The sequence below is a fragment of the Xenopus laevis genome, chromosome 6L, assembly GCF_017654675.1.
Source record: "Xenopus laevis strain J_2021 chromosome 6L, Xenopus_laevis_v10.1, whole genome shotgun sequence".
In the NCBI taxonomy this organism is placed as follows: domain Eukaryota; kingdom Metazoa; phylum Chordata; class Amphibia; order Anura; family Pipidae; genus Xenopus; species Xenopus laevis.
The window spans coordinates 43,414,413-43,426,268 of record NC_054381.1 but is presented as its reverse complement, the minus strand read 5'-3'; the positions used below and the strand labels follow the sequence as shown (position 1 = coordinate 43,426,268).

Here is an 11,856-nt window from a genome sequence, read left to right as displayed (position 1 = left end):
TGCCTCTATTCTTGTATTACAGGTCCAGTGTATGGTACCCATGGCAGAAGAGGGAGGCAGACTTACACCAGATTCCAGACCTTAGAACTCGAGAAAGAGTTTCATTTTAACAGATACCTGACCAGGAGGAGAAGGATTGAGATTGCTAACGCCCTTTGCCTCACGGAAAGACAGATCAAAATATGGTTTCAAAACAGGAGGATGAAATGGAAAAAAGAAAGCAAACTCCTGCTCCCATCCCACCCCAGCGAGGACCCCTCAGAAGACAAAAAGGAGGAGAAATGCACCCCCTAAAGGCACGTGCCGGGCCTCCTTCTATTCGCCTAAATCTGGATCTCGGATGCTCTTACCTATTTTACAAATAAGAATTCATCGCGTTATTTATATACAGAAACTGGGACATTCCAGATGCTCACGCTCAGTAGTTTATATATATGTAACGTGTATGTATAATATATATATAATGTTACATTTATATAACATATATATATATATATATATATACATACCACTGGTGTCTAATAAAAGGGCAGCCAAGTATGGAGGTTTACTTTGAAAGCAGCAAGTTAAGTTGCAGGTAATACCTAGTCCCTTTGTAAAATGTATAATGAAGCAATAGAATTCTTAATGAATCAGATAAAATTGAGCATTAGGACTGGCCAGATATGGGATGACTTTGACGTAGTTGGCCAGCTTAAATATATTGCAATATATGGACAAACAATCCCTGTTTTGTTTAAAGGGTAAGGCATTTTTTAGTAGCAGTATGCACAAAATGTCGCTGTCTTAAATATATTGATAATGGGTTGAGTGCAGAGGACTCTTGTATTTGACTATATATATATATATATATATATATATATATATATATATATATATATATATATATATATATATATACATATACATATATATATATACATATATATATATTACATTTAAATAGTGTTGTGTTAGAGCAAAGGCTGTATTTTTCATTTTCGGTGAGCAGGTTGATTGTAATCCCATTTTTGCAGCTACACTCCCTTGTGCAGATTCTATTCCTACTGCTGCTGTGGCTTTGCATTGCGCCATATCTGCTGTATTTTCCTGGCTGCTAATCGTATAGCGGGACTAAACATGGGAAAGACAAAAGAGAAAAAACAACGGAAAGCTTAGTTTCCTTTCCAGTCCCCGAAACAATGTGAATATCAGCCCTTTCTTTTTTTAAAAAAATGCTCCCAAGCAGCCACACACAAAGCTTCCCAGTGCTGCTCTTTTTTGATTTCTTAAACACCAGCACCTTCATTTGAACTGTACAAGAAGCCTGAATTCGTTTCTCTCTTTTGTGTTGAATATTGTGACCATATGCAGCTCTGATGGGGAAGGGCAGCCAAGGCACTTTTGGGTGAGACTGGCATCAACCTGGCTCCTATCAATATTTCCCCCATTCATTTTATTAAATGATTTGGGACGGTGAAAGGTGCTGGCGCTTTTCAGGGATGAGTCACAAGTCTGTTTATTACATATATATGTGTATGACAGCCATCTTTTAAAACATTGCTTTTTTTTTCTCTCCCTTAAATTAAAACAATGTTTCAAAAGACAATGGAAAATACAATAAAGCAGAAGCGGCACTGCTTGGTCTCCATTATAAATGGCTCCTAAAGGTGTCAGATATCATTGACCTGGGCTCTAGTCACACATACAATGAGGCACAAAATAACTCAGTCATATCACAAATAAAATGACCCCCAAAAAAGTGTATTTTTGAATGGGTTTTAAACAAAAACCCTTTGTGCATTTTTTCCCCTCTATTAATGCGCTGGATTGTGAACTGTGCCTGTGAGCCGGTACATTTGGTATTCACTAATGGAACTGTGAGGGGAATGTAATAATTTTCCTGTAATGGGATGTAACCTTAATTCGACCCCGGCCCTGCAGTCCCTTTTTTTTTTTTGCTGGCTGGGGAGACTGTAATGACGACTTGCCAACCAGAAGGTGGCGCACGAGGCTGTGTAAAATCATCCAGCTGAACGCGGGGCCGCGCACAAACGCTCGCTCCCTTAGCATCCTCCCTGCTCCCCCACTAGTACACCAGTTTACCTCTAGAGGTCATCAGGCAGGATTTACGACTGGACAACAAAAGCACGTGATTCCAAGTCGTACCCCATATTTGGGTGCCTACGTAGGAGGGAACCAAGTACATGTCCCAGTCATTTCCATAATTCATCATAAATTGTGCAAGGGTGCTATAGACGCGCAAAACGACCAAGAGCCACAAATCAAGCACACATATCAAAAAACAAATGAGCTCTTATTTTGTAAACTCATTTTGCGGTCGCTATCCAAATGGCCCGGACTACCAGTTACATAATTATGGAGATCAGAGCTCGGTGAGCGAGCAATACAGGGATACAACGAGCATGCATTCCAGCAGGTACGGATACGGCTACAATGGCATGGATCTCAGCGTTGGGCGCTCAGCTTCCAACCACTTTAGTGCCAATGACAGAGCAAGGAATTATCCATCCAATCCGAGCTCCTCTACAGAGCCAAGGTATAACCAACCTGCAGCCTCTTCTCCTCCACCTGACCCTCTGCCCTGCACCGCTGTGGCCACATCTCCTGTCAGCGACCCTCACCAAGGGGGCAAAAACTCCATAACTAACTCCAACAGCACCACGTCCAATTCCACCAGCAGCAGCAGCACTAGCACCAGCACCCACATTAACAGAGATGGTCTGGGTGCATCTTCTGGTGCTGAGGATGATGCCCCAGCAAGCAGCGACCAGGCAAGTTCTCAGAACAGTCAAAGCCCAGCTCCGTCAGTGCAACCCCAAATCTACCCCTGGATGCGAAAACTGCACATAAGCCATGGTAAATACGCTTTCTGTCTCTTATATATATATATTTTTTTATTACATAAGAAATAATGAAAGTAGCAGAAGGATCAGTTTCCAACTTTGATGCCTTTAGACTAGAATTACTGCTACAAAACATTTCAGGCACATTCAATTTAAATGAAATTGTCAGCGACATTTCAGCTGATCTACAAAGAGCACTTTCAGTTTAGCACCAACACAACTAGACACATTTCAACTTTTAAAAAAAATATTTAAACAACTAAAAGAATATTTGGCTTTAAGCAATGGACACCTGCAAGGGCCACCAAAAACACAGAGGAGGAATAAGTATGTTCTTCTCCTGAAATCTATATGACAGCAGGGTGTCAGTGTAAAATGTCAACGTTATTGTAAAAATTGGATCAACAAGGTGAGGATTGGTGGGAGTGATGTAGAAAGTGGAGGTTATTATAGAAGTGTTGAATTTTCTCCCCATGTGTGTGTGAGTACCATAGCAGTGTCTGAGAGCCCAATGCAGGTCTGAGCACCGTTAGAAAGATGTGTCCTCTGCTCTAACTCATGTTGTGTCCCTCTTGCAGACAACATAGGAGGGCCAGAAGGAAAGCGAGCCCGGACAGCCTACACCCGCTATCAAACTCTGGAGCTGGAAAAGGAATTTCATTTCAACAGATACCTGACCCGCAGGAGGAGAATTGAAATAGCCCATGCACTCTGTCTCTCTGAGAGGCAAATTAAAATCTGGTTCCAAAACAGGAGAATGAAGTGGAAAAAAGACAATAAACTAAAGAGTATGAGCATGGCAGCGGCTGGGGGTGCATTTCGTCCTTAAATTTCCCCTCCCTGAAGAATGTACTGATTCAGTATTAGCTAAACCTGTATATTGTCACCACCACTTTGTATAACTCTTCTCTGTGACTTCTGTGAAGATACCCTCCTCCCCAATCTCTTGTCCACCCTTTATCCTAGCAATGAGCCTTTTAAACTGGGTGAAATAGCTTCAAACTGCTTCCTGTAAATGTCTTGTCCTTGGATGCCTATGTATTGACAATTCAATGTTTTAACTTATTTGAGTATGTAAAGCGCTTATGTGTTACTTGAAATAACTGTACAAAAATGAGAATACAAAAAAGCAAACGTTTATTACAGATGTTTTGTGTCTGCAGACCCCTGTATATGTTCGTGTAGTGTGATCATGTCTGAAATGCCTTCCAACTGTCTCCCACAATTTCATGAAACTACCTAGAGTTCCTGTGAAAAATAACTATGTTGTAGAAGTGACTTTGCAGTCCAATTTATCTTGTGATATTGTCTAAGTAGCTGTGACACAAATGGTGTCTGTCCTAGCTGTGCCTTTTGTAATGAGAAAAAAAAAACACAAGAAAAAAAAAAAACATTTGCACGAAAATGGCTGGAATCGCAGCGTCTGGTTAATGTGTTTTGTTTTATAAATTCAATAATATAGTGGAGCCTGGCAGATTACGCAATTGTTCCAATTTTTTTGTAAAAAATTTTTTTTTTTTTCAAGAAAAATGATGACTGGAAACAACAGAAAAAAAATAAACTTTCTACTGAAGATGCTGGTTGTGCTTGTGTTAAAAAGTGCATGTTTTTTTTAGGGATGTGAGTGTTTTGATTGATGGTAAAACGCTCTTCTATGTGAATCACTGGCTGTTGAGAATAACACTTCATCAGGACAATCTATAATCTATGTACAATGATCAAATGTACATGATCAATGAGTGAAAATATTAGCCTAGGATGGGACCAAAGCACACTAACAGGTCCTTTAAACTGAACACAGTGCTAAGCACTTTATTTACTCTTACTCCAACACTTCATGTAAAAGGGTTCTTGTAAAATAAAGTTATTTTTCTTTTCATAAATAGAAAATGATATTTCTGTGCTCCCAGTACTGCTCTGATAACAACAGATCCCCAAGCACCTCAAGGCTTTCAAAATGTACTTACCTCTTATTAGCTTGGAGAGCTAACTCTTCTCAGGCTGTAATGGCAATGAAAGGGATCCCCCTTCTAACTGCTTACCCTCTTGCCTTCTTAAGTTATATAACAGTAAACTTTATAAGCTCTAGTTCCGGCTATGTGACATTTGCTTGCCAAATGAATAGGGTTTTTGTCTATGAATTACATCGTAAAATCCTCCATAGCACAGACAGATAGGCTCACTGGCTATAAAAAGTCACGTGGGGCTATTAAAGTAAGTTTTATGGTTTTAGGGAGTCGACGACCAACATTATATAGTAGATATCATATAATCTCACTGATGCTGGACATCATTTGGCTTTTAGTAGGACACGTAAGGCTTGCAGGCAGTTATCTATTTAATTAGCAGCAGCCTTGTCCAGAATCAAGATTCTTGCTGCTTGCAAAGTTAAGGTAAGTTAAGAATCCCTAATTGTTTTTATATTACTGGGAGGGAATATTAGCACAATAGTAGCGTTAAAAATAGGCCATGGGTGAAGATTTTTAATTCCTATTTTTTACACAATTATGTAAGAATCCTGCAGTGATGTCTAATTGTTGGGTATAGGGTATCACATAAATTCCCAGGTACAATTATAGCCATATGTTAATTACCTTGTTCTCTAATTGTATTTATTCTATGGCTTTTTTTTTTAGTATTCAGAATAGATATGGTTTATAAGGAAGATACTAATATTATGGTACATAAATGCTTGCTAGAAAGTAAATAGCTTGGCCAGGTTAAACTGTATTTCAGAGTGTAACAACTTACCTTGCTTGCTTGCTTCATTGCAAACACAAGAAGAGTCACATCGTTTCAAAAGTGAAAGTAGATTATTTCCACGCAGTTTAGCTGATTGGGAAAAAACTCCAGAGTCCTCTTAAGATATATGCTAGGGTTTGTACATTTCTGGGCTGGGAAGGAATTTGGATAGGCCCCAGCTGTCTGTTTACTGCAACATTCTTTTAAGTCAATAGTGAGTTCACACTGCAGTGTGATTAGTCAGCAATGAACTTTATGACCGGAATTAACTGTAGCATTTGACTTTCGGTGCTATATTTGGGGTGATAAGAACAGAGTCTTCACTTGGGCAGATTTGGAGAGAAAGTGTTTGGGAACCATTTATTCACAAGCTTGATTTTTTTCTTCCCCCCACACGGCTGTATCATCTCACATCAGAACTTGACCGCAGGTATATATTATTTATCTATATGTTTGAGTGTGTAGCATGGAATTAGAAAGACTGTTTGCCTCATTATAAGGATGAATTCAGTCATGCCTTAGCTTTATGGCTGGTTGGCAATGGGAACTGGGGGGGGGGGGCATTTCTGCCTTCATGAAACCCTCTCTCACTAAACATTCACATTAGCATAAAATATGACCCCAATAAAAGTCATCAATGGACCCAGCAGTTGCTGATCTGGTTGTTTTTGAATCTCCCCATTTTGTGCTTTTGTTATCTGTGAGATAAACGTGAGAGAGAGAGAGATAGATAATCCCTTTATTTTGTAATTTGCACTTTTTAACATTTCCCACAATTATAATCCTGGCAATATATAAGTTTCTTTCTTGAGAACAACGTTCAAAAGAGCAGTGTATTATGAGAATTGCATTATTTGCAAAAAATCTCTCTGTCTATGCAATATCTATGCATCTCTGTTATCTCTCTCATTTATTTATATATCTGCTATGTATATGACTATCTATCTATCTATCTATTATCTATCTATCTATCTATCTATCTATCTATCTATCTATCCATCCATCCATCCATCCATCCATCCATCCATCCATCCATCTATCTATCTATCTATCTATCTATCTATCTATCTATCTATCTATCTATCTATCTATCTATCTATCTATCTATCTATCTATCTATCATTTGTGGTATTAGCAGGCACTTGTTAGCTTTCCTCATTTAATATATGTATGTTGTGGGAGTTTAGAATCTTTGAAAATGTTGAAAATCATCAAGGCAACACATTTCGAAACATTTTGTGTACTAAATGGATAATTAAAATTTAGTTTAGACTACTTAGATTTGTAAGTATGTTTTTGCTGTCTACAAACTTGCATTTTATCTAATACATCTCTCTAACATCTATAATAATATCTGTCTATCAGTCTAGCCGTGTCTAGCCATGTCTAGCCATCTATCTCTATTATCTATCTATCTATCTATCTATCTATCTATCTATCTATCTATCTATCTATCTATCTATCTATCTATCTAATATCTATCTATCATCTATATATCTATCTATTTATCTATCTATCTATCTATTTCTTATCTATCTATCTATCTATCTATCTATCTATCTATCTATCTATCTATCTATCTATCTATCTAGTCATTTATATATTAATCTTTGGGGCAACTCTTTATCCTTCCTTTACATATAGATTTACCAACTAGAAAGGGTTAAACAAAACAATTCAGGATTGTGTCAAGATTGCATAACAGTGTACATTAATTGCCTTTAAAGTATGTTGACGTAACATTTGTGTTACATTTTACGATTTGTTACTATGAGCTTTACTGCTACTCATAAACATGTTTTATAGTTTGGTAATATAATGTATGTGAAAATGACACCGACTTACAGTGTATCTTGCAGTTGTTCAGTGTTTAGTGGTTGTTACATTATCCTTTGTGCACTTAAAAGTTCATACCTACAAAACCACATCATTAAAGATAATGTTGTTTTCATTTTACCTATGTTTCTAGAAAGTGGAACAGCTAACATGGGATCTTCAGTTCACCACCAGCCTAAGCAGATTCTATAGAACCTCTTTTTTTATCGACACAAATACACACTTGCACCCACAGACAGACACACGCACGTGTTCTCCATTCAAACTGCCTAAAGCTTCTTAACTGTGTGTGACATTTGCATACTTTACACCAACACAAAACATTGAATAGTGGCAGGGTATAATGTATAAGAGAACTGCTGAAAGAGCCAGTATGCTCATGTAACATTTTCATACTTGAAATTCTCCACTTTGCGAATAAAATAAAAATAAAAGTGTATATATAATACATGTATATATATATATATATATATACACACACACATATATGTGTGTGTGTGTGTATTGCTCTGCACACTTTTAAATATTCCCTTTGAAAATAATATTTACACAAGGTTTCTATTCAAACAATTGGAATTCTGTGAGGCAGCCCTAGCTTAAGGTGAAGACTGTCATTGCCTAACAAATCACTGCTGGCGCAGTTCACTGCCAGGTTAAGTAAATGCAGTGAAGATAAATCTGCAAACCCCAGGAATCACCAGCAGAGCTCGCTTTATACCAAGTTCACCGACAACTCAGTTGCCTCTGCAAGCTGGGATTTTCTTATCCCTCTAGAAAAAAAAAATAAGACAAAAGTTACTAACTTTTCTTGTAAACAAATTAAAGCAAATGAAAGAGTAAACAGTTACATTTTGCCCTCCTATTTGAGCATTTTCTTTAATTCTTCATCTTGATAGACCTGATTTAGAGTGGATTAGCATCTACATTTTACAACATTTTGTTGGGAAGTAATTCGTAATTATCCTTGTGCAGAATAAGCTTGATTTGTTTAGCAAACTGTTATTTTGTGTTTAAAGGAAGGCGTCGTAGTGTGGATGTGCATTTAGCAGGTAGTGTTAGTTAGACACAAGCCTGCTGGGTGTGCAAGGATCCGGCGCTTGCACATCTGCAGGTCAAAAAGTTAGAGGTCAGAAGTTTACTTCTCCAAGTCATCTATCCAGGCAAAGTTTGATGTCAATGTTATAGTTGAAATTTTGCCTATCAGCACAAAGGATAAAACGTGTTTGAGTTAGGCAAGCACCATAGACTGGACTCCTGGTGAACTTTAGCGGTAAAGTGACCTTAATTACAAATGCAGGGCTCCAAAATGATTCTTTACAATAATCAAAGCTGAATTTCATTAACAGCCATCCGTATTTCCATTCAATGGACTTCTTCTTCCATATGCAGCAGGTAGACTGAATCAAAATAATTTTAATAAGACGCTAGCTGTGTGGTTGAAATCAAAATAAGAATGGCTAGATATTTCGTTTATTTGCAGCCTGAATTGTGAGTGTGCAATTTAAGTTTGGTTTCAGCGTACACTAGAAGTTATTTCCTTTTGTTGAAGCTGTTTACAATATTGCTACAATGTATACCTTTGTTTCGGTCCTTTATACAAAATTGATATTTATTCCTTTCTTTTTATACTGACAATTTTTATTAGTACAATCATGTTATGGTATATAATGGTTTAAAACATTGGATATTTATTCCTTTCTTTTTATACTGACAATTTTTATTAGTACAATCATGTTATGGTATATAATGGTTTAAAACATTGGATATTTATTCCTTTCTTTTTATACTGACAATTTTTATTAGTACAATCATGTTATGGTATATAATGGTTTAAAACATTGGATATTTATTCCTTTCTTTTTATACTGACAATTTTTATTAGTACAATCATGTTATGGTATATAATGGTTTAAAACATTGGATATTTATTCCTTTCAATGGGGAATGGGTTTGATTCGAGATGCATTTGTGGTAGTAGTATTGCGCCTAAGCGCACGCATTTTGTTGTTTTTGCTTACACTAATATGCATATTTTTGGCACTTATATATGTATTATTATGTTGAACCGAGAGCGCTTGTTTGTTCCCTTCTGAAGATAAATTACTTTTTTTTCTCGTTGTCTCTTATCAACATGCTGGAAATCCATTAATCACAAATTAAATGCTTCCAGATCTGTTGTAAAAACAAAAATATAACAAAAAAAGGGGGGGAAGAGGTAGTTTTCTTAAATAATCGCTTTATGGTTGTTTTTACAGTTAATAACAGTTCGTCGCTAATTAAACGCTTCCAGATCAGTTGTAAAAACAAAAGGATAAAAAACGACTAGATGCATTTTACGTTTTTTTTTTCCTGATAACCCTAAACGCAGAGCTGAACATTGAAATTTTGCATCAAATCAAACATTAGCACGCTTTGCTGTACTTTGCTAATAACTGGTTTCCTCTATGAGGTCACTGGGATTCACAATCAACAAGAGAGATACATTTCATAAACCCTGTAATGTGTACTTTTTCCCCGTTATTTATTCTTCATTTTCTGTCAGAAGAAGTGACCTGGCAGAAAATCCCTGCTGTCTTAAGGACACTTGGTGGACCTTTTAGAAAAGCTTAAGTCCAAGGGCGAGGTGAACTTCAGGTCACCGAGTCTAACAAATATGAAAATGTCGCCTGGTGAACTGCGAGGCTACTTATTTAACAAAGACTGTCAATGGGGAAGATTAATATGAAACAAAATGTGCACAGTGTCAATCCTCGGTCACTTAAGCAAGCACCAAGCCTGCGCGTTGCAAGGAAGCATCTTAGAATACACTGAAAGATGAATCCTAATTTCTCCAAAATTGAGTTTATTTGCCCAAATAATAAAGAAACAGCTTCTTCCTGTAATACAAAAAGCATCTAATTGCTACAGTTACAAAATAAATGCTGGTAGATATAAAAAAGGAAACATGTAACACACTCAAAATGCCAATCAGACCACTCAATTCATTCAAAGCTAGATACTTTGTTGCTTTCAGAAATGAACTTGATTCTAAATATCAGATGTCATTTCTTACAACACATAAATAAAACAATGCCACCTGAAACAACACGATTGGTACAGCATTTCCAATATTTTTTAATTAGGTGAGCAAAGAGGTCCAGCAAAGTTAATTTTTCGTTGTTTATGGCAAGCTGGGTTATAGTCATAAATCTTGCAGTAAAAATGTTTAAATGTCGGTCTGCGAGATAAGGCGTGGTGGTCTTGGCTGAATTCTTTTAATGATAACAAAACCACCAAGACATGTAACAGGCCTATAGAAATGCAGCAATGCAACAAAACCCACATGAAAGCAAGCTCATTTCGGGGCTGATTGTTGCTATGTATTTGGTAATTATATGCCAAAGCAAGGTCAAATTAGGCAGTATAAAAAGCTAAAATCTGTTTGTATGCATCTATATATATATATATATATATATATATATATATATATATATATGCAGACATATATGCAAACATATCTAAAATTTAGTAGATATAAAACGATCAGAATATATATATATATATATATATATATATATATATATATATATATATATATATATATATTGTTTTTTTTATATATATAAGCTGAGATAAACATTAATCAGTTTATTTACTGCATGGGAATTTTATTGCAAATCAACACACAAAGCAGTTTAACAAGTGAATAAAAAAATAGGGTAGGGGGGTTGAGATAAATATTCTAAGCAAAACATATTTTATTGTGTTACTAAAACTAAAAACCTACTATAAGGTTGGATAGGGACTCAATGTGAGGTTGATTTAATTAATTGGACCATCGCTGTTCACATTCTGTTCACATTGTATCACAATCTTAAAATGGGTGGTGGCTAATATTCTGGTATTCTATAGAACCTTACTAATATGGCTTTCATGTTCTAAAAAATTTGACTGCGCAATGTACACAATCACTTGTTGGAAACTAATAAAAATAGCAGTTTCTTTTATTTAGCATTAATGTAGGGCAACATGCAAATTTTTAAAAGTGCACCATCTGCTCTGATTTGTGTTTCATATAACATGGTAATACATAGTGTATGTACGTACGTATAATTTTTTGGGCTAGTGTATTGATATTTAAGTGGGCATTAATGCGATGGCTTAACAGTCTTTTTCTGATCACAAAATGAGTGTGTGGGATAAAAATGACATCGTATGAATGAACCAGACTTACGCTTTTTCATACCCCCCCCCCCCATAACAACTATATAAATATTTTATATGGAAACTGGAATTCATTAAACATAGACCCCAAGTTGTGTCTTAATGGGCTATATGTTTAAATGAGGAGGAAGAGTATGATGTAAGCATAACAGAGCAGTTTCTAGGATAGACATTACAGACAATGAATACAGTTTAAACTGGCAAATAAAAACTAAATATATATTACAAG

The 11,856-nt window shown here is 36.2% G+C and overlaps 3 protein-coding genes and 1 long non-coding RNA gene across 6 annotated transcripts in view; 3 read left to right on the top strand and 1 right to left on the bottom strand.

Annotated features, from left to right (window-relative positions):
* Nucleotides 1-436, top strand: part of LOC108718898 (homeobox protein Hox-A6) — a 6,862-nt gene extending 6,426 nt beyond the window's left edge. Inside the window, exon 3 of the mRNA XM_018267414.2 lies at nucleotides 23-436. Within this exon, the coding sequence (XP_018122903.1) occupies nucleotides 23-294 (272 nt within the window). The 3' untranslated portion in view covers nucleotides 295-436. The remainder of the gene's footprint in view (nucleotides 1-22) is intronic.
* The window catches only part of LOC121394578, a 15,890-nt gene extending 10,143 nt beyond the window's left edge, over nucleotides 1-5,747 (bottom strand). The window contains exon 1 of the long non-coding RNA XR_005961792.1: nucleotides 5,598-5,747. This is a non-coding gene — a long non-coding RNA (uncharacterized LOC121394578). The remainder of the gene's footprint in view (nucleotides 1-5,597) is intronic.
* The window catches only part of hoxa3.L (homeobox A3 L homeolog), a 42,003-nt gene that overhangs the window by 6,371 nt on the left and 23,776 nt on the right, over nucleotides 1-11,856 (top strand). Inside the window, exon 1 of one of the 3 annotated variants that reach the window (XM_041565984.1) lies at nucleotides 4,523-5,239. The exons of 1 other annotated variant lie outside the window; for it this stretch is intronic. The gene's annotated coding sequence lies outside the window, so the exon portion shown is untranslated. Of the gene's footprint in view, nucleotides 1-4,522; nucleotides 5,240-5,798; nucleotides 6,019-11,856 lie in introns of those variants that run through there. One more of the 3 variants, XM_041565985.1, reaches the window with a different exon arrangement.
* hoxa5.L (homeobox A5 L homeolog) lies at nucleotides 947-4,419 on the top strand. The gene is made up of 2 exons (XM_018267412.2): nucleotides 947-2,859; nucleotides 3,425-4,419. The coding sequence occupies exons 1-2, from the start codon at nucleotides 2,289-2,291 to the stop codon at nucleotides 3,673-3,675; spliced, it is 822 nt and encodes a 273-aa protein (XP_018122901.1). The 5' UTR covers nucleotides 947-2,288; the 3' UTR covers nucleotides 3,676-4,419.

What these genes read in the sequence shown, in the direction of transcription:
- hoxa5.L (XM_018267412.2), top strand. Translation starts at nt 2,289, where the DNA reads ATGAGCTCTTATTTTGTAAACTCATTTTGCGGTCGCTATCCAAATGGC. An exon ending in AAAACTGCACATAAGCCATG is followed by an intron (nt 2,860 to 3,424) that starts GTAAATACGCTT and finishes TCCCTCTTGCAG; the next exon opens with ACAACATAGGAGGGCCAGAA.